At 33.3% G+C, this 23446-nt stretch overlaps 1 protein-coding gene across 1 annotated transcript; it reads right to left on the bottom strand.

The window, feature by feature from the left end:
• Positions 1–1121: 1121 nt before the first annotated feature.
• Dis3 (DIS3 exosome endoribonuclease and 3''-5'' exoribonuclease) lies at positions 1122–23438 on the bottom strand. Its single transcript, XM_076871943.1, has 21 exons — positions 23144–23438; positions 22386–22543; positions 19810–20003; positions 19346–19419; positions 17455–17622; positions 16591–16755; positions 15363–15476; positions 14999–15136; positions 14140–14286; positions 13669–13785; positions 13341–13442; positions 12582–12646; positions 12413–12497; positions 10794–10921; positions 8162–8248; positions 6304–6460; positions 4638–4852; positions 4091–4259; positions 3805–3963; positions 2661–2783; positions 1122–2000 (listed from the first exon to the last, which is right to left on the bottom strand). The coding sequence occupies exons 1-21, from the start codon at positions 23369–23371 to the stop codon at positions 1917–1919; spliced, it is 2877 nt and encodes a 958-aa protein (XP_076728058.1). The 5' UTR covers positions 23372–23438; the 3' UTR covers positions 1122–1916.
• Positions 23439–23446: the final 8 nt, after the last annotated feature.

Below are 23446 nucleotides of genomic sequence, written 5' to 3'. Positions count from 1 at the left end.
CAGCACTAGTTCCAGGACCCTCTGTGGATATGAAAATTCATGTAGGCTCAAGTCTCTCTCATAAAATGGCAGTCTGCATATAATTTATGTACCTTCTATATATTTCAAATCATCTCTAGGTTACTTATCTAACACTGTGTAAATAGTTGTTATCATTTTGGGAATAATGACAAGAAAAAAAGTCTCTACGTGTTCAATACAGATTTTTTTCCCCATAAATATTCAATCTGTTGATGTGGAACCCAGATAAATGCTAACTGTATTTCATGAAATCTCCTTTGCATAATAAATGCCACTAAAGAGGCTTTAGGAGAAAATAAGGTTTCTGGTTGTCTTTACTCAGTTGAGCCTAATGCCTAAAGTAGGCATAAGAAAACAAACTTGGAAAGAACAAATATAGTCTATTTTATCAAGAAGGACCCCATTTTCTCGACTGAAGATAAACTGTGGCTTGCAGGCAAGTTTTAAATGGTTGGAGGAGGGAAATCAATGAATATGCTTTGTGACACACAAAATTTTATGAAACTTTCCATGTCCAATAAGCAAGGCTTTGTTGGAAAACAGCTGTGCTTATTTGTTCACCTATTGTCTATGGTTGCTTATGCACTGTAATAGTACCCAAGCTGAGTGTCACAGTTGTAGTTATAAGCCAACAAAGTCTTAAAATGTTCTGGCCCTTTCAGAAAAGGCTTACTGACTCCTGCCCTAATGTCAGGATGTAAATGATCGATCCATTTACTTGAGCAAAACTTCAAAGCTGACTTCCTTCAACTAACTGAAACAAATTCTGCCCCAATGAATAGATAATTTCCTCAGTAATAGGAAACTGAAAAGACCATTCAACCGTTACTGAGTGCCTATATGATTGTAAATACTGTATTATACCCAATTGATTGATCTGCTAGTTTATTTGCCAGTCTTTTCAATGAAGTGCAAATTCCTTGAAGGTAGGAAGAGTTATGCTGTACCAGGTTTATCACCAGTCAAGCAAAGTACTTAATAAATTGCATAAGCAAAGTAAAATTATTTAAGGCAACCCTTTCCCAAAATATTCCTAAAAACACCATTTTAGTCATTAACAGTCTGTGATTAGCATGGGGAATAGTAAATGGGACACCAAGTAATACAACTTATTTTAATTTATTCCTTTTAATGTCCTTCATAAAAGCCCCCCTCCTATATCATCTGATACAAATGTAATTTAAAAACCATTGTCTTTTTTATAAGCAGACATAAGACATCTAAAGTACCACCCCTAACCTCAAATGCCTTATTCTGGAGACATTGAAGGTCAAGGATAATGATCACATATTACTTGGCAACAAAAAACTATTTTCCTAGCCACATCCTGTTTCTTGTCTTTTTACCAGTTTCCAAATATTCATGGCTGTTCAAGGATGGATGAAATGCAGGAGACTTTTTACTACACACTTAACCTAAATTAGGTAAATTAAAATGGCAAAGGTATTCTATATCAAACACTGACAGCTTTCAAGACTTAGAAAGGATTGTTCTTTGCTTCTAAAAATGTTCTATTTCCCTCTGTAGGAAAATGATAGATTTTTTTCCCTACCAATATTAAATAATCAAAGTACTTATGCAAAATTAATCTGCTTTTCAATGAGCAGATGACTGCTCAATTTAAATGATCTTTACAGATCTCTGAAGTTGCTATCCTGTCACTATTTCAGTGATGGATATTCAATTGAATTTTTCTGCATAAATAGTTCTGTTCAATCTAGAAATGAAGTAGTATAAGACAGATACAGTCAACAGTTCAATAAATATGCAAATTTCTAAAAGTATTAAAATGTACGTATTGGTAACAAACTATCACACACTTAGGCTTACAAGTATTCTCAATTTTTTTTTAAAGGAAACTTGTCTTTGATTTTTTTTTTTTGTTGAATGACTAGCTATTTTTCAAGTTTCTTCTTCTTTTTCTCTGGTTCATTAAGGTCGGCCTTTGAAGAATCAGTAGGAATGCTTATTCCTGGTATCTAAAATAATGCAAAGAGAAAAGGTGATTAGAAGCATGAAATAAGAAATAAATCTTACCATCATCTGACCCCTTCTCCCATTACTACTATGAATTTTAAAATGCTATGGGATTGGGAAGAAGGAGCTATAAAGATTTTTACACTAAAGGTATATATACTCTACACACAAAATAATAGTGTTTTAGAAATGAAAATGGTAAACATGGTCTCAACAGCTAAAAAGCTAGTCATTTGGGCAGTGTGTTTGAATGAATGCATGGCTTCCTCATGTCCAATTCACCCTAGTGGAGCCACTGTGACTGGTAGAGAGCATCAGAGGTTTCAGGTGTATTGTGGCTGGATGAAAGAATAATATCTTACAAAGATCTTAAGAAGCGTTAAGAAAAAATATCAAGTGAAACATACATTTGATCTTCAAAAGCGCAGTTTTTAAAACCCCTGCAGAAAAGGATTAGGCAGGAGAAGTGAAAAGATCTTTGATTTTGGCAACAAGAACCTCAGGAGAATCTCAAGATGAATGAGGGAAATCGGCATATATTTGTATTCCACACTATTTACAGGATTCTCTTTAAATTAAACAGAAATAACTATTTCCCTCTCTTTTATAAACTATGTACTATTGTTCCATCATAATGCAGAAATTAGTAAATTTGGTCTCACCTGTGGTTCTACCAGGGCCATTCGGATTTTTTGATGCTGAAGATTAGATGAGTCTAACATGATTTTCACTTTCACTTTATCAAACACGTGGAACACTATGCCTTCTATTTTAAGTGATGGTATCTTAAAAAAATAAAACACATTTTATCATACTACCTTATTTCTTAACACTTGAGGCTCTGTTCTAATTCTTTATAGTTTATCTTTCCTAATAACTTGAAAGTTTAAAAAGTACTTCAATATTAATAAGCATCTAAGTGTTCAATATGATAAAAGTTACGAATCTAGTATAATCTCAAATAAATATGCATATGCATACGTCCTTCTTTCACTAAGGTGGTCCCAAAATATATTCATCAATTTCAGGATTATCAAGCTACTAATTAGCAAATTGTAGTTCTACTAAAGGAAACCAAAGTTCTTGGACAAAAATTATTATTTAAATCTTCTCTCAAGAGTTGTAGTTGTATTTAGTTTAGGGAGACAAAGTGTGTGATATGAGAGACACTGGAAGAAGTTAGAAACAATTTTTCCCCTGGGCATGGTGGCACTTGCCTGTGGGAGGCTAAGACATACAGGGGGATAGTAAATTCAAGGTCAACTTCAGCAACTTAGTGAGATACTCTCTCAATATAAAAACTAAAAAGGGGGCTGGGGCTGTAGCTCAGTGGTAGAGTGCTTGCCCTGAACACAGGAGGAACTGAGTTTGATCCTCAGGACCACATAAAAATAAAGATATTGAATCCATCTACAACTAAAAACATTTTTTAAACAATTAAGCAGGGCTGGAAACACAGCTCAGTGGTAAAGAGCCCCTGGGTTCAATCCCCAGTATCCAAAAGACAAAAGCTTTCCCTAAGGTATAAGCAGCCATTGCCATTTATTTCTTCATGTGTACACGAAGGGTAAAACTTTACATACTATAGAAGAAGTCAAGGACAACATTCCTATGCGGGAAGAGTTGTGAGTAAAATCATACTTTAGTCACTATAATAAAACGTAGATTTCCTGGCACATATTAGGATACACAATAAATTCTATAGGGTATAGAAAATAATTTCATACTTTACAGCTACCAATTGTGAACTGTCAAAAGAAAAAATACCTCCCTCTCCAAGAAAACAAAATGTTAAAATTACTGTACCTCATCGTCATAAATAAGATGTGGCTTTGGTTTGTCCTTTTCTTCAAAAAAAACTGTACCTTCTAAACCGTACTTTGGAATTAATACCACAATAGCATTCTTTCTTACAAATAGAATATAGGCCTCTTCACTTACTATTCCTTTGCTTTTGAAAAATAACTGTAAAATAACATACAATTTTATTAAAAAAATTCTTAAGATATTTTGAAATTTACAAAAATAATTTTGAAATTAAGTAAAAAATGTACAAAATTTTCTCCTAGCATCACTGACAGAAGGCAAGTACCTGGGTATGAAAAGCCACTGATGCACGTTGAGCATACTGAGCCATCTTGTGCCGGAAATTAAGATTTTTACATATATCAGCAAGCTTGTGTTTATCTGTCAACTCTGGATAAGTACAGTCAGCCCCAATAGCCACAGCCAACAGTCGATGAACAATGATGTCTGCATATCTAGATGTATAAAGAAGTAAGGACCATGGCAAATTATCATTAAAATGTCTTTTCAAAATTCAAAATTAACCATATATTACACATTCAAGATATATTCATTAATCAGGATTCTCACCTTGCTAGTTATTAGCAAAAGTGCTGTTCTAATAGAGGAAGACAAAGTCACCACAGATTACTGTCTAACTATTCTCAGAGTTGCAATTATATTAAGTTTAGAGTAGTAGAGAGTGTGCCAGATAAGAGATACTTTAAGAAAAATTTACTTCCCTGAGTTATAAGCAGCCATTTATGTCTTTACCTATCCACCTAGGGTAAAACTTTACATGCTATAAAATAAATAAATCCAGGACAACATAATTCTATAAGGAAAAAAAATACCTTCTGATGGGAGAAGTGAAATGTGTGTATATTGGGGATGCTAAACCATAGTGATGAAAATCATTATCCATTCCAGAACAGAAGTATACAGCTTGCATCATACAGCGAGTGGCTAATATTCTCAACAGAGTATTTAGATATGGGAAAGCAGGAGATTCGGCCTGGTCCAAAGATTGAGCCAAAGACTTGGCTGTATCAGTTTTAATTTCCAAATTCTATGAATAGAAGGAAAGGGGAAAGCACAATATGAAACATTTCTTAATCAGTAGTACTATGTCTTCAAAATATAAACAGAACAAACTTTTTTTTATTAATAAGATAGTCCAGGTTTTAACCTTTTATCCCTTAGTTAGAAGTAGTTAAAATAGCTGTGTAAGTGGTGATTGTTTTGTACAACACCAAAGTTTAAAATTTCCTGAATGCATTTAAAAATACAAAAAGTACCAAGACTATGACGAAACTACAAGGAGGAAAAAAAAAGATGGTGATAGCAGTAGTTCTATTATTTCTCAAAGTCCAGTTTGTATTTGTGAATCTCTGTAGGAGTGAAGAAAATCAAAGCAGATCTGATACATTTCAGTATGTTTGGATTTTTCTCTGCAGATATTTTTCTTCCATTCAGAGTAGAGGTAAAGGTCAAAACACTGAACTTGTCAGTAAAGCACAGTTAGTACAATGTTGTGATTTGAGGCATTTAGCTGCTTTACTCATATCTTGGGGAGCTGAAAAAAAAAATATTAAAACTTCTTTCCTCTACCCAAATCTTAGGAATAAACAAACAATGAGAGGAAATCTTCTAACAAATACAGTAATCCTTGGAGCAGAAAAGTTGATTTGTTTTGTGGGACATAGTAAGGATAGGTACTTTTTAAAGGACTGAACCAAAATGAGAATCCTATACCATGCTATTAAAAGTAATGTCTGTTATCTAAAGCCATTCCTTCTAACCTCTCTTCTACACAGGAAAACCAGGACCTAATAATGATCCAAGGAAAACCAATGTAAGGTAGAATTAACCTAAGGGTAAAGGAAAGCCTACTAACTAGAGACAGGGTGTACGCAGGGCTGAAAAAATGATTTCTATATTTTCCTCTTTTCTATGTATGAAATACATAGCCTTCTATTAGGGACATGATAAAAAGAGTGCTTTTTGAAGGTAAAACAAATTATGTGTAAATCTCTAAAGTTAGGCAGTTCATAGAAACCATGTATAATGGACATGTATAACCATGTATGTGGGAAAGCTCTATATGTCCAGAATCCTGCAAATAACTTGGTCTAGAACTTCTGACACTGGGTTAAGGAGAACTGAACGCTTCTTAAGACACTAAAAGATTTTATTAAGCAGATGTGAAGGTCAGTATAGGAAAATATGAGCAAATCTAAGAGTGAGCGAGCTTTCTTTTTTTTCTTCCCCATCATAAGAACTACTGGTATATTTTCACATCAAGAAATAACAAAATTTTATGGAAATGTGAATATGTGTGTATATTTTTTATTTATTTGTTTACTTATTTATTTTGTGGTGCTGGAGATTAAACGCAGGGTCTTGTGCATGCTAGGCAAGTGCTCTATCACTGAGCTATATTTCCAGCCTGAATATAAATTCTTTTGTGCAATGATAACAACCCAAATACAAATAATTTTTCAAACTACAGAACCTTACTTTGGACTTAGCTGCCTTAACAAGAATTTCATAATTTGATGGAGGTGGAGCAGGATGTTTTCGAAGTAAAGCATGTTCAGAAAATTCTTCATGAATTTTTTTTGCAACAGAGATATTAGCCAGTAACATGAATTCTTCCACCATGGAATTTGTTTCCCTGCCAATGAAAAAAGCATTAAACAAGAGAATCTGATACTTAAATATATCATACTTATTCACAAGTTACCTTTTCTACCAACAAGATAAAGGAAGCTTTTCCTATGTAAACATTCACACATGTCCACATGTATATTTTTAATACCTTATGGCTCTTTCATTTCTCAGCTACTATGCTAACAAAATTTTATTAAATAAAATTAGATTTACAGAGTAAATCTAACTTGCCAGAGATTTTACAGATGGCATTCAAGAAAACTAAAACATTATGGACTTAATATATTAATATATATGAACTCTAAAATTTACTACCTTTTACTTGGTCCAAACAACCTATCAATAAATTACTAAATTGAAAAGAACATATTTATAATAACTAATCTGGGTTCTTATTATGGATCAGACATTGTGGTACATAAATATTTATAAATACACACACAAACACACACACACACACACCTGCTTTGCAGATTAGAAAATACAAAATATGCAACATTCTCTTGTTAAAAGTCAGTGTTATCAGTATAAAAATCTGAATCTACACAATCCAACTTCAAAACTCTTGACCAAGGTGATATTGCTTTCATTCCAGTTTTTCTATGTTCTTAGCTAGCTTTAACAAATGACATTATTTTATATGCAAGTCACTGAACATGCAGTTTTCTTTCATTCATGTTTCTTGTATTACATCTAATTTCTTGATGAAATGTCTAAATTTGATTAATTTTTTAAATTTACAAAGATCTCCAATCATAAGGGGACAATCTCTTAGACATGAGATTTTCCTTCTTGGTAGGAAGAAATGATTGATAGTCTACTCTGGTTCCACTTTTGGCAACCTTTTCCTCAAGAAAGCTTTAGTATTGGGCTCATTGTTGGTACTAACATTGGAAATATTCCTGCAAACATTTCCCCCTAGGGATTTTTTAATTCTAACTCTATTGCTCTATAGCACATTCTGTTCCTAATAAAAACTCTGAATATGTTTCAATGTTTAACCCTTGGGTCACCTATTAGAAAAGTAAGTGTGTGTGCATGTGCACACGTATGTTTAATTTCAGAATTACCTCATGTAAGACATGGAAAGAAGCATAAATTCTGACTTAACCAAATATATTATTGCTTCCTAAATCTTAACTAAGTCAGTAACACAACATCAATAATTAATGTCCTATGACATTAATTATTGAGGAAGTCCCATTATTAATCATATTTTATAGACAGAAATTAAGGCAGACAGAGGACAAATTATTTGTTGCAAGGTACACGTATGGTAGCAGAAGTGGGATCCAAACCTAGATAAGTTAGGCTTCAAAGCCCTTGGTCTTGATTACTATCCTGTCGTACCTTTGTATATTTTACATTAAATACTTAAGTAATTAATCATGGCAAATCACCTTTTATTTACTATAACTATTATGAGTCAAGTTCTATTATATCATATACCAAAAGCAAACTGAGTCAAATTAGAAATATTTCTATTCTAATATTTCAGTTTTTTTATCAGAAAAAACAAAAAGAGCTATAACACTTTTCTAAAGACTCCATAAGCCAAGAAAAATAAAATTCTAATAGAAATACATATTTTGGATATGTTTTAGATATTAGTATATTAGATATATTAGTATATATCATTAGATATTTTATCTCAATTTTTAAGATAAAAATTTTATAAATCGCCCATCAAAAAAAAATCACTTACCTAAGTTCCTTGGTTTGTAAGTCTATAGGATCATGAGTTTCACTGTCCATGTGGAATCGAATTTCTGGGGAAGAAAGAGTCAAAGCCCTAAATGAAAATTAAGAGGTAAATTAATCAAATGAGCCAATAATGGAACAAAATTCAGAAAGTCACTCCTTTAAAACAGAAAATGACTATATCATGTAAGGAAGAATTGTTCTTCTGAGGACTTTATAACCATTCTATGAGTTTTATGTTCTACTTTCATAAATAGCTTAGTATTTTATAGATATAAAATGAATTTAACAAGAGAGAATAGCAAAACAGCAAAATCTGAGTCCTGTGCTTCTGAGAGTTTGTTTGCTTTGTAGTACTGGGGATTGAACTCAGGAACTCTGAACCACAGAGCAACATCTCCAGCTTTTCTGAGACAGGGTCTTGTCAAGTAGTCCAGGCTAGTTTCAAACTTTCAATTCTACTGTCTCAGCTTCTCAGAGTGGCTAGAGTGTACCACTATGCCCAGCTAAAGGATATAAATATCTTCTGTATCCAAACTCTACAGTTTTTACTGGGCTAAGTAAATTTGCCATTACTTACAAATATAGAAAGTGACTAGCAGTATTTTATTTACTACTGAAAACAATGTATTAAAGTGGGGGACAATGAAAAGGGGCAAAAAGGACACTGCCATCATATGCTAGTAACATCAGAAGATGTGCAAACAAAAGTATATTCCACATAGATAAGCCAACAGAGAAGAGACTGATAAACCACTACCACTGATATTACAAGGAATGATGGCTATAGACATTTGAGTGTTAGGTGTCAGATAATATACTATGTTAAGAGCTTTATATGCATGGTTCATTTAATAAGTTGGCACATTCTCTTTTGAGAAGTAAATTCTCAAAGCTACATATGAGAGTCTGATGTTTCTTTATAACTGAAGATATTTTCATCAAGTCAGCTCCAAATCTACCTAAAACTAAATATTTTAATAAGGCCAAGCAATCTTGGATGTCCAAGGAAAAGGAAGGAAAAAAACACAAGATGAGATGGGGTTAAGTGAAATTCTTAAGTCCTTCTCTTCTTGACTCCCCTCATCTTTATTAGGAGCTCAGAAGAAATACCAGAAAGGGAAACTTAACAAATATTCTTTCCCATTTTCTTTTGTGCCATGCAGTACTTAATGAGATTCTACATCAAATCTAATACATGTTTATTAATACATCTTGACCTAAAAAGCAAGGAATACCAATCACATTTTGAATTTTTTCTTCATACAACATTTCTTCATAGAAATGTTAATTTCTACCCAAGAGTATTAATACTTTAGGCAGCAAAAGATGTCTATTATTATTATGATTTTTTTTAACTATTGTATTTTCAATTCTCCCTAAGATTGAGAAGACTTAATACTATCTTTTACCAGTAAATGACTATCAACTCAGAAAAAAATAAAAGCTGTTTTTAAAGTTAAAAAATATCGTTCCTGAGCCAGGCATAGGAGTACAGGTGGGTCATGTAAACTCCCCAGAAAACTGAGAAATAAGGAAAAATAAGAATGGCTCAGCATAATCCTCTAGAACAAAACTGTCTAGTTGAACTTTCTTCATTGATGAAGATGTTCTTTATCCAAAAAAGGTAGTCACAAGTCACATGTGGCAACTGAACAGCGGAAATGTGGATGGTAAGACTAAGAAATTTTATGAAATTTGATTTTAATGAACTTGAAAAAATTGGGGGGAGGGGCAGGTACCGGGGATTAAAACCAAGGGAAGTTTACCACTGAGATACATCCTTGACCCTTTTTACTTTTTTAGACAGGGTCTCACTTAGGGCCTCATTAAATTGTTGAGGCTGGCTTTGAACTTATGATTCTCCTTCCTCAGTGTGTGCCACTGTGCTTGGCTGAACTTAGGCACATTTTTATGAAACAGAGGAGATGCAGATTTGCATCACTAACAAAAACAGTTTTAGTAACTGCTTTTGACATTATCTTAAATGGTATGAAAGATCAATATCTGAAAATCTCATGTATTTGGTTTCCACTGACAGCTGTCCTTCAAGAATCAAACTTTTTTTTAACTGTTTTCCTTCAACAAGCTTGGGTTGATAGTCCTTACCTTAAACCTTTTGTACTTAAAGAAATGTCATGATATAGGGCTAAAAGACCCTACTATGCCACTAGCTATCAGATCTTTGAGAAGACTTACCCATGTAAATTTTAATCATTTAAAAAATAAAGGAGTTGAATTACAACAATTCAACTTCCAAATCAGAAAAAGTACAATGTGTGAGTATAACTCAAAAATACAATGAGTACTTTACCTATATTTATTTAAACATCTTAAAATCAATTTTCAATCTGAAAATTATTTCTCATTAAAACTGAAATAATCTGTAGAAATCTTAAGAAGTTCTTGTTTTCATGGAATTTCTTCACAATCTTAAACTCCCAAACAAACATCAGTCTAGAATCAAGCTAATATTTAAGAGGTAACTAAAAGAAATGGGATGTCTCTACCAAGTCTCTATTAAGCCTATTAAATAGTTCATAACTGACCATCCCAAGAAACTTTAAAGACACCAAACATTATCTTAATACTATTAAAAATAAATTAAGAAATAGCTTGATATTTTTCAAACATACCCTTTTTCAATTCTTCCTTTTTTCAGAATTTTAGCTAGTTTATTTAGTCCACGGAGACTAATGGTAATATCATCATTCACGGTTGCTGAATCAATTCTCATTTGAGCTTCAGCGTAAGTAAGAGAAGCCTAAAAAAGAAAACTTATAATTCTTAAAAATGATAAAAACTAGTTTACTATTTAAACTACATTATTTTGTCTCATATTTAAATTAAATAAAGATCCATGACTCAAAAAAACCTAAATCAATAACAAGAAAATAATCACAGCTAATATTTAATGCTTCACATCTAATGATTTCTGGTTAATTAACTCTTATTTGAATTATTATACAACATAAGCTAACTTTTATTAAAACAAAGTAAACATGGCAATATTGTTAATAAATTATTTAAACTTTACTTCATACATAAGTTGGTACATATTTAGGTAATGCTACAATAAAACAAAGGCAGGTTAGATCTATTCACTGAAATCCTTTCCAGATGTTCATTATTCCCTGACTCATGGCAAATAATTAACAATGCTGTAAGAGTCTAGACCTCATATTTTACAGGCAATCTAAAATGCTAAAATTAAGTGCCTAAAAATGGGACAAATCATAGTAGGAAAAATTTTTATTTCTAATGATAGATAATACAAATATACAAATAGCTACTTCTGTTTCTATTTCCCTCCTTATGGAAAGCTAATCTTTCTTTAGCTTATTAAAAAAATTTGCTTCGTAAGTAAAAATGAGAAACCACATAAGAAAGTGAAAACCAGTTTATTTTGTAAGGGCTGAGTTCTCCTTCTAAAAAATGTTTTTTATGTTCTCTAAATTCATAATATAATTTTGTCACACTGATCAAATTTAGGAGAATTATTAATTTATTATAATATAAAAAATAAAATGTTGGGAAAGCTTAAATAATTTACACAATTCTATTTGTCAGTTTAACACGGCCTTTTTTCCAACCACTAATTTCCAGAACAAAAAAGAATGATACTAAATGGAAAGAAAAAAAAGGTAATTTTGGAAAACATGTCACTAGAAGGAAACAAGTTTGGCAAACATTGGAGGAACATTGGGGACAAAATGAGGGAGAATATAATGGAACCTGGGAAGTTTAAAAAAAAAAAAAAAGGTAAGGAATGAGGACAATGTGGCTCCATCTGTCTGAACACGATCTCAGGCTAGTTCTATTGGAATACAAGTATAATATATAACATCACTTCTATGAGAAAATGTGTAAAGATGATGATGTCCCTGATTTAGGGCGTAAGATAATATATTTAGTGTTCTTAAGTATATAGGCTTTGTATGTTTCTGAATGTAAAACAACTTCCACAAAAACTATTTTTTTAATAACACCAAGAATTAAGCAAATAGGGCTGGGAATATAGCTCAGTTGGTAGAGTGCTTCCCTTGCATCTACAAATCCCTTGGTTCAAACCCCACAAAAATAAATAAATAAATAAATAAAAGGAAAAACAAAAAAAAGCAGCAGCAAATAAATGAAAAGCAAGATTTTGTTAAAACACTGAAAAAAATTTAACTTTATAACCTTTCAAAACAATCTAGGAAACTTGTAAAAGTATCCAAGATTTTAAACATTAGATGTGAGCAGTGAAACTAACCTTTGAATTAATTACACTTTTGGTAAATCTCGTTTTTAAAATTTCAGCATTGTGATTCATTTCCCAAATACATGAAAATGCCAGCCTATGGAGGGAGACAGACAATGATTGTTAATGGGAGTCAGTTAAAATAGTATATACAATTTTGATGAAAAAAATGCATAAATACCTGTCAACATTACACCTTAAGGAACATAAGTTAGAGCTAAGCAACTCTGGAACCATGTCAATCCTCTGTAAAAGATATAAGTAGATTCTCAGGTCACACAGCTTTTTATTTAGAGCTCTATTATCAATCAGTATTAAGACACCATGAGGAGAAAAGGAGACCTCTGGTCTTTTTTCTAGAATTAAGAAATGTCAAATGGAAAGTCTATTTGTAGAAAAGGATCTATACAAATTTGTAATGAAAGAAAACTGGACCTCAAGTCTGTAGATCTAAATGCTGTACAGTAGCCACATAGCTGACCTGCGAAAGTTTCAAGTTTTTGGTCTTTATAAGTTGGTATTTATATGGAGTAGACACAAGCTACCAACTCTATGACTGGCAATGCTTGACAACAAACTACATTGTTTTACAAATACACACACAAAAAGAGAGAGAAAGATTAAATTTTTATGGAAAAAAGGTACGGGAAGGTCTTTGACCACAAATTTAGACTAAGTGTAATCTTGCCCTCCCTTTCACAATCGTTCTGTAAGTTTACAGGAACTATACCTGAAGAAGAATAAATGCTACACAACAATTTATATCAACTACATCTACTTGTTATTTGGACTACCAAATAAAAAAAATTGGAATACTTTCATTAATTTAGGCCCCCTTATTTCATTTCCTATAGCTAAGTTATATACTATTTCAAACTAATTTTTCAGGAATCTGAAAGTGCCACTGAGTGTTCAGAGACTTTAAATTCAATACATTTACCTTTTCACAAAGATAAACCGTTGTTCCTCTCCTGGCTGATTCTTGATCTAAGGCATTTCCTGGCCTAATAAAATGGCTAACATCAGCAATATGAACACCAACCTTCAAAAGGTAAAAAGATGCCAATATGTATTATTAATAGGGTAGAGATTGAATGAGAAGAAACTTAAATTGAATAAGAACTCAGTCACATCTACCATTTCAACCTCCTGACACATGCCTATTAGTTTCTGTAACTATAACGTCATAAGAATAATTCATAAATTCTATCCTGAGTCCAAAGAATTATATTTAGTTAAGAATGTTACTACTAGAACAACATGAATACCTCCAAGTTTCCATTTTTGAGTTCTCTACAATGTAGAGCATCATCTATATCAGTACATCCTGGTGGGTCCACACTACACACACACAGATGCCTCAGGTCTTCCCGGTTTTTCATGTCCTAGAACGTACAATATTGTAAATGAATAAATAAGTAAATAAATACATAAATTCCATAGTAAAATGCAAAACAACCCTTGTAAAATCAGTATCTCCATTAAGAATAACTTAGCTTTAATTTAGTGATGACAATCATGCATGACTTCTAACCAAGTATTTCTCTGCTTTTGAAAAATTTGAAATACACTAGTGTCGGCCTCCTAGAAAAGTTCATTTTCAGTTAAAATGCAAATGATTGTGTTGCAACTAAATATGGCAGAGAAGGGACCACAGTTTTTACATATTTAAATACACATGTAAAAATTAAAAATAGTTAGGATAATATATAAAGTCACTATGAATCCTTTCAACTTACTTTTTCAGTAATGCTCCAGGGCATCTTTGGCAGAAAGCTAAGAACAGCCTGGGAAAAGGGCTGATGAGGAACATCATGCTCAAGTAATAAAACTTCTGTTTCTGTCTCCTTCTCTCCAACATCACCTAAATTTCTTACAAAGTGTCCCTAAAACCAAAAGGTGTTATTAGAAAGGCCTATTTAACTGCTACCTTGCATTTTTATGTTAAATTCTTCAGTATTTTACATATCACCTCAGTATTCTTAATTTTCCTATAGTAACTTCTTAAAAATGAAACTCTGGTAAATTAAAACTGAAAATGACAAGACTTCTCAACTGATTTATGATGGAAACTTCATGAGGGCCCACTTTTTATATCATAGAACATGTTTCCTATTAATTTATAAGTTTAAAATGTGCTTCAAAAGCAAGTTTCTAAATTTGATTAAAATCTGTTTGGACTAAAACACTTTTTTCATGTACACAAATACTAAAAGTTATTTGGTAATTTGGATAAAAGTAACTACATGATTTCCACCGGAATTTCATAAAATTGATCTTTGAAATCAGAAATGCTACTTACCAGGTAACTTGTTGAAATATTCCTAAATTTCTTTCTTTTTTAAAAAAAAATTTTTTTTTGTAGTTGTAGATGGATAGAATGCCTTTATTTTATTACTTTTTAACTTTTTATGTGGTGCTGAGGATTGAAACCAGTGCGTCACGCATGCTAGGCAAGTGCTCTGCCACTGAGCTACAGCCCAAGCCCCTAAATTTCTATCCTATATAAAAACAGATTCTATTTTCATGACAAGAAACAATATTACTCACAAATTGTTGATTAAATATCATAAGATAAAATTAACACTTTAAGCTTACATTTGGATATCTGGAATTTCTGGGCCAACCATCAATAGCAACAATAATTCTCCGTCCTTCTAATGTAGAAGCCTGTCTTGTTTCTATCCGAATTCGAGGGATTCTCTTATCAGCTGGTGTAAAGAGATGTCTTCTAGACTAGAGAAAATTATGGAAAAAGTTTGCTCGTTTGTTTGTAGTGCCAAACATTAACCCCAGAAATGTGCTGCATGATAAGGAAGCACTCTCTCCACTGAGCTATACCCCAAGTCCCAGAAAAAGATTTTATATACACACCCATACTCTGGGAATAGGGACAAACTGAAGTCTCTAAATCCTACTAAATGTTTATAACTTTTTAATAGTTAACATGCCCTTTACTTACCTCCTTAATATCAGACTTGGAAAGCATGCCACAATATGGTCTCCAATTCCTTTTTATTATTCCTACAACTCTACCTGTAGGCTTTAACATTTTTTCATTTACAGCAGTCTTAAGCTGAGATATAAAAATGAAAACCTTCAGTTATTTTTCCTCTAGGCATAATGAGGTATTCTCTTCAAAATTAGTATATGTACATGGATGCTAATACATTCAGGTAGTAAGTAAATTATGACATTAAACTACAGAATCTTTATGCTTCAAAATTCTAGATGGAGTATGCCAAAACAAACTATAAAAACTGTTCCACGTTAAGAAGACATACAGAAATGAATTTTTTTAAAAATGGATATATCAACTTATTCCTTTTAGGTTTTAATATGAGAATCTAGTGAACAAAACAAGTCTAGGAAGTATATACTAGGATTTTAGAACTAGTTCACACTAATTAGCTAAGGTATATGGTTATGATGACTAGTTCACGTTGAACTCGTTAATTCACTAAAAAAGATACATCTTCAAATGGTCTTCCATATTCAAAATAAAAACTCAAGTAAGTAATGGCTATGATTTTAAATAGGTCTTCTTCAGGAATTTTACCTCTAACACACTCCAAAGGCCTGAATTCACCAATGACAATATTATAGTAAGACTCCAAAGAACTAAATATAACTGATGAGAACAGAAGAACTACAAATGTTGTATGTTTTTCCAATTATATTATTCTTATAATTATAAAATGGAAAATAAATAGGTCATATCAAGTAGACTTAGTGCCTAAGAAACAGTTGAACACATTCTCTTCCTAATAAATATGGTAGGGTACTAAAGATGAAATAATTAAATAGGTAAGAACACAAGGCTCAGAAGCACATTATGCTGTTGGAATTTGAACATTACATAAAACATTTCAGAAAATTTTAAATTTGTATTTACTTAAACATCATTATTTAAACCTTTAGATTGCATACTTGAATGTCAAAGATTCCCAGTTTTATTCCAAATTGATAGTCTTTTTGTATTTAAGCCCATTTGAGTAAATTAAGACATTAAAACAAATTATTTGATTCAAAAAACAAAAATTAACAATATGACATTTATTAAACTTACACAACTATAACTTCATTTAATAATTCTGAAAACAACGAAATTGTTTAACTTCCTCCGAAGCGACATGTTAAATACTACTACAAAGTTATACAGGGAAAAAAAAAAATTCTTGATTTCATACCATTCGTTCTCTCTCCTCTTCTTTTTCCACATCATCTTCATTTTGCCCTTCATCTTGTAAAACCACAGAAGATGGTGCCACCCACTGATTCTTAGGAAAAAGCTCAACAGCCACAATATCTTCATGAACAGCTCGATTTAAATGTTTAAGTCCTTGTAAGATTATCTGTTTAAGACAACAAACGGCAAATACCCAGATATCTTAATGGAAAAAACAGAAAGGTTGTTTTAATACATTTATATATATTCTAAACATCTCTAGGTAATCTCTATTTCTTATAATGTTCCTTTGTCCCATACCTTTACTTTTTAAATATTAAGTAGAAAAAACACAGGTCAGAAAATAAGGGTTGTGTTCATGACTCCAACATAACTTACAACAGTACCAAGAGACTTGGGACTATTTCTTAAACTCTAAATCTCAGGGTTCTTACCAGTAAAATGAAAAAAGAATAACTTGTCATCTGTTTGGCTGAATATTAAATAAAATATTACATGCAAAGAGTAAGAAGAGTATCTGACAAACTGTAAGTACTCTAATAAATGGATTGATATTTGCATAAGTGTGGAAAGCACTCTATGTTATGCAAACAGTATTTATCATAACTGGTCATAATAAATAATATGGAGGTATCTCATTTTTATTATTTGATGGATTAGCTTATAATTCTCTTAAAACTGGATTAATAGTTTTCATCAATAATCAATTTCCTAAAGAAATGACTAATTGTACTAGTTGTATTTATGACTTTCTTTAGCTGATAAACTGGGAAGGCAAATTTGAACTCTCATACAAAATTTTAAATACTTATTCAATAAAAGAATGATCAAAAAATATCTCCATGTATAAAGAATTTATACTTGCCTCTTTATTTTCTTCAGTGTCTCCATGAACCCATACAGTAGCTTCTAAGTAATTTTCCCTGCTAGCTCTAAATGTTCCTTGAAGGTATATACCAGATTTTATGCCTTGTTGTAGCTTACTTAGGGGAAGATGCTCTGAAAATATAATTTTCCCACTTTCTATTTCTTTCTGTGAAATAAGCAAACCAAAAATTGCAGTTAAGTTTTCCGCTTGTTCAGTAAACAACTGTCATTAATATCAGGTAATTAATGAAAAATTCACATTGTGGTATATGCAACTTATTAGGGTTTGGATGAGATATCCCCCCAATGCCTTTTGTTAATGCAGGAATGTTCAGAGGTAAAGTAATTCAACTGTAAGAGCTATAACCTAATCAGTCCAAACTAGTTTGAATAGATTGATTGGTGGTACCTGTGGGCAGGTGGGCATGACTAGAGAGGTGGGTCAATGGGGGTTGCCCTAACAGGGTTGTCTGTCCTGCAGGCTGTCTTCCCTCTCTTTACCCCTTTCTGCTTCCTGGCTGCTACAAAATGAGCAGACTTACTCTACTGTGCCCCTTTAGCTGTGACATCCTGCCTCACCATGGGCCCAGAGCAATGAAGTTGGGAGTCTATGAACTGAGACCTCTGAAACCATGAGCCCCAAATAAACTTTTCCTCCTCTAAGTTGTTCTTACTGTGTATCTTGTTCACAGAGACAAAAAGATGACTAACACACAACTCTATGAATTTGAGACTATAGCATAGTATTTCAGACCACTGCTACCCAAGACAACTTTTTGTGATAAAGGAAATATTCTTTTTGTGATGTTTAATATAGTAGCCACTAGGCACAAGTTTCTTTTGAACAACTGAAAGATGGATAGTACAACTGAGAAACTGAATTTTTAAAGCTGAATTAAATTTGAACACTTACATGCAACTAATGTCTACATATTAGACAGGGCAATCCTAAATCTATATTCCAACAATCAAGACTAGCTTTTATCTTTTCACTTCCTTTTAATTTCATAAAGCAGCTGGTTAAAGACAAGCAGGAATGGAAAAATAGTTGTAAAGACTGGATGTATCAGCCAAGCATAGTGATACATTCATATAATTCCCATATAAGACACTTCAAAAATTACTGACCTCCAGAATAAATTGTAGGTCCTCATTATCCGGTCCCCTCTCCTTTTGTTTTATTTCTTCTTATGATATCCCTCCCTCTTCTTCTGAGATCTTTACTGTCTGCTTTGTCTACCACTTCTTTATAAATAACCACTATGTATACACAAATCAGCCATGGGCATCATTCATTTTTTCATTACAAAAAAAAAGAAAGGGCTGGGGATGTGGCTCAGTGGCAGAGTGCTTGCCTCGCATATGTGAGGTGCTGGGTTCGATCCTCAGCACCACAAAAAAATAAATAAACAAAATATATTGTATCTGTCTACAACTAAAAGAAAAAAAAAAAATAGAGCCACCATGTGCCAGGCCCTATTTTAAAAAGTTTACATTTAGGAATTGCATTCCAATAAGCCTATTACAATCACTCTTGTTATATATAACACAATAAACAATTTTATTCAAATTCTAGCTTACTGACTCATATTCCAATTTTTAAATTTGGTAACTGTAAGCCTCATATCTCAAGGTGGCTATTTTAATATTTTCACTTTTCAAAAACAAAAGAAATTGGCCAGGTGCAATGATGTATGCCTATAATCCCAGTGGCTAGGGATTATAAAGCCAGTTTCAGTGAGGACACTAAGCAACTCAGTGAGACTCTGTCTCTAAATAAAATACAAGACAGGGCTGGGGATGTGGCTCAGTGGTTGAGTGCTCCTGAGTTCAATATCTGATAACAAACAAACAAACAAACAAACCAAACAGAAAAAATTGAAACATACCCCTTCTTCAGATAAACAAGCAAGACGATCTATGAGTTCAGGGTTAGCAGTGAGGCTCTTTACATATTCTTCACCTGAAAATTAAATTGACATTGTTCTTAGTTAATTCAAATGTCTTTTTCCCTTAGCTATGAAGATCATGAAAAGATTTCTGACACTGTCAATCTGAAATTAAAAATGAATCTTTTGACATGGTCCTGTCACAGAAGCATCAGTAAGTCCAGCATATTGCAAGTCGACTGCAAATAGTAAGGGAAAAATTAACAGCTAATGAACACAACAACTGACTTGACTTAAAAAATCTCTTTTGAGAAATTAAAAAATGAAAAAAAAAATCACATGAAATTATATGGGATAATGAAAATATTAAATAGTCAAGTGAACATCTGACCATAGGCCTGATCATAATTTTTACATACAATTAATTATAAGCATGCAATAATAGCTTCTACTTTTAGACTTACACGTGAAAGCTGGTATTCCTTCTTCAACTGCTTTCTCTTTGTTTTTCCTGTCATTGGTTATAAAGATAACTTGTAGCTGATTTTCTGCTGACATTTTCTTCAAATGTTCATTGTACCATTTTGCTGCTACTCGAATGGCTCTATCATTTCTGTCATTAGCATTTTCTCCCTGTTCTTGTTCTACATAGGTTTCTCTAAATGTAAAGAAAAGGGAAAACGAAATGAAGGAAACGAATAGAAACAAAGATGTAAAAACTATGAGGACACAAATGTTCAACCACTAAACTGAAAAGTCAATAGTGCATCTATTTCACTTGGATGTATAAACTTAGGCTTCAGAAAATCAACAGGATCCTTACTGGTATGATTTTTCTTTTTTTAATACTTACCTTCTAGTTGTAGTTGGACACAACACCTTTATTTTATTTATTTTTATGTGGTGCTGAGGATTGAACCCAGGGCCCCATATGTGCTATGCAGGCACTCAACCACTGAGCCACAACCCCAGCCCACGCTGTTATAATTTTTGAATTAATTGTTTTATTTATATATGACAGTGCAATGCATTATATTTCTTATTATACATTTAAAGCACAATTTTTCATATCTCTGGTTGTATACAAAGTATATTCACAAAGTATATTCGTGTCTTCATACATGTACTTTGGATAATAATGTCCATCACATTCCGCCATCATTTCTAACCCCATGACCCCTCTCTTCCCTTCCCACCCCTCTGCCCTATCTAGAGTTCCTCTATTCCTCCCATGCTCCCCCTCCCTACCCCACTATGCATCAGCCTCCTTATATCACAAAAAACAACCCCAGCCCACACTGGTATAATTCTTTAAAATATTTTTTAGTAGTTGGTGATGGACCTTTACTTATTTATCTATTTGTCTATTTACTTATTTGTATGCAGTCCTCAGAATCGAACCCAGGGCCTCACACATGCTAGGCAAGCGTTCTACCACTGAGCCACAACCCCAGCCCCATGATTTTAAGACAACAATTTGCTTGTAATAGAAGAAAATCATACTATCAATGGGACAATAAAAAGGCTCAGAAAATTTTATTTTACAAAAAGAAAAATTCAAGGCCAGAATTAATAATCTTAAGTTGGGACAGCGAATAATAGTTCACTACAATAAACTAATAAAACTTTGCAGATCTGATGAGATGTTATTCAAACTATACTACAAATAGTTTGATTAGATGATTTATGATCATGGGATTCCAGTCATTAAATATATACTCTGTGTAAATTATCCATGTAAACACTTAATAAATGGTCAAGGCTTCCTAAAGACTAAAAGAGCAGACAAAGATGATTGTATTTCTCTTCTAAGTCTTCCACTCTGAGCTCCCAAGTATATGAACACACTTATCTACTTCTTTAAATCTGTTCTTCAAAGTCAGACTGAAGCATAACAACAAAATTCAGTTCACTACTCTCTAGTGTTTAAAGATAATAAATTCAGTTTTAGAATTTTAGACTTATTTATATTGATAATTAATAGAATTATTTTATTCCCCACCATATACTTGCTAGTGCTTTAATCTAATCAATGAGCACATGGTCATAAATTTGAATTTGGTTTTACTAAGACTTGAGTAATAAAATCTCAGATGTAATTTGCCTAGTGTCCTAAGAGTCTTCCCATCAATTCTAGCATTAAGTCCTATTCACAGTACTTGAGCTAAAAAACATTGCTAACCACTGGTTAGAAACCAGATGAATATGTCCCAGAAATACTTGGTCTTTTAGTACTAAAAACAAATGATGTTTGTTTCTGGATTTCAAAGAAGTGCAAGGAACACGAAGTCTATAGTGCTTTAGTGATAACCTTTATGAGAGCAATATTTAATTTGGGGATAAGAGAAATTTGAAAAATTAGATTTTTTCAAAATTTTGCATAATCTGATGGATTTTGTTACTAGAGACTATATTCTAATGCAGTGGTTCTCAATCAGGGGTTGAATTTGTCCCTAGGGGGCACTGGGCAATATTTGGAGACATTCTGAGTTGTTACAACATGGTGGTGGTGGTAGGGGAATTGCTATTAGCAACTATCAAATAGAAGCAAAGGAGCTGCATCCTATAATATATGACAGCCATACCACAATAAAATATTATTCAGTCCAAAATGTCAATAGTATCGAGGCTAAGAAACTGTGATGAACCTAGTAAAAGTATCTCCTTTACAAAATTATATTTTATCATGCTATGTTGGTTAGTCACACATTATGGTATTCCAGGAACCTATGCAAATCTCATCTTCAAAGAGTCCACTCACTGTTCAACTCAGGCTAAAACTAAATTGAAATAAATACATTTTGGAAGTAAAAGTAACTATTGCAAGCTAAAAGCCAGTATATTCTAGTTTTAGGCTTGGCCTCACCAATGCTAATGTGACCTTAGTGAGATCCACTTAGCATTATTTTCCACACAGCTGTGTAAGACCCAAATAGCACATAAAACCATCATTGACCTTTGACAATGTCACAAATTACTAACACGAATTTTCTATCACATTTAGCTAATTTTATGAAATTTAACATAATTTTTTTCTTACCTATGGTGCTCATTAGTGAATGTATAAAAATGCTTCTCCTGGTTATTAGTCACATCCCGGATTCTTTTATATACAGGAGCACTCCTATTTCTCACTTCTTGGAGAACCGTTTGTAGTACAATTACATTCCTGATGGCAGGGTCCTCAAGAACATCAATCTTTGAAAAATAAAAGTGTTAATTCTTCCTATATTCATTGATAAACTGTTTCGGTCAAACAACACCCTGTGAGTTTAAAAATACTGACTTTACATTAAGCCAAGGAATTATTTTGCTTTTAAAAAAAAGTGACAAGCCACTCTCAACCCTTCAGGCCTAATTGAGAAGAGCACACGTAAACAGACCATTCACAAAACTTCGTAGAATTTAGGCTATTAATAAAGAAATACGTTGGCCCACATAGTTTTTGTTCGTAGGCACTTACAAGCTGCCTGGGGGTCGCAAGCTGGAAGCCTCAGAAGCCCAGGTCCCCGGCTTCCAGGCACTTATAATCTAAGGTAGAAGAGACACCAGGAGTTAGAAAATTAACGTGTCTAAAATCAGACTCCAAAACCGAAAAAAGGGAAAAATAAAGAAAATGGCATAAGGAAAAGAACTTCAGCCTGGGAAAACGGAAGTGAGGGTCCCTCAGGGGCTTGCCTCTCCAAAGTACGAGGTACTGCCAAAGACCCTCCCCCCTGAGCCTCAGTTTCCCTATCTGCCACGCCCCCTCGTCCAGGGAAGGCGAGCGATACGCCCTTCGTGCTCCAGCCGACGCACCTGATGCAGTAAAACGTTGGTGTCGGGCAGCAAGTAGTGCGGCCGAGGCCAGAGACTGCTCGCGGGATCCCGGGGCAGTGGCTCCAAAGCCGGTCCACCGTGCGCCCCGCCGCACGCCGCGCACCCAGGCGCTCCGCAGCCTATGTCATCCCTCAGGTAGTGCTCGCGGACGATCTTCATGACGCCGCCCGCCCGGGTCTTTTTCAAGAACGTCTTGGATTTGAGCATCTTGCCTCGCGACGTAGAATGCCGACCCCACGCAGAATCCCAGCTCCCACAACACTCTTCCGGAGAAAGAAGCTT

This window comes from Callospermophilus lateralis, chromosome 12 (genome assembly GCF_048772815.1).
Source record: "Callospermophilus lateralis isolate mCalLat2 chromosome 12, mCalLat2.hap1, whole genome shotgun sequence".
In the NCBI taxonomy this organism is placed as follows: domain Eukaryota; kingdom Metazoa; phylum Chordata; class Mammalia; order Rodentia; family Sciuridae; genus Callospermophilus; species Callospermophilus lateralis.
Note: the sequence above shows the minus strand (reverse complement) of the source record. Positions and strands in the feature narration are given on the sequence as shown.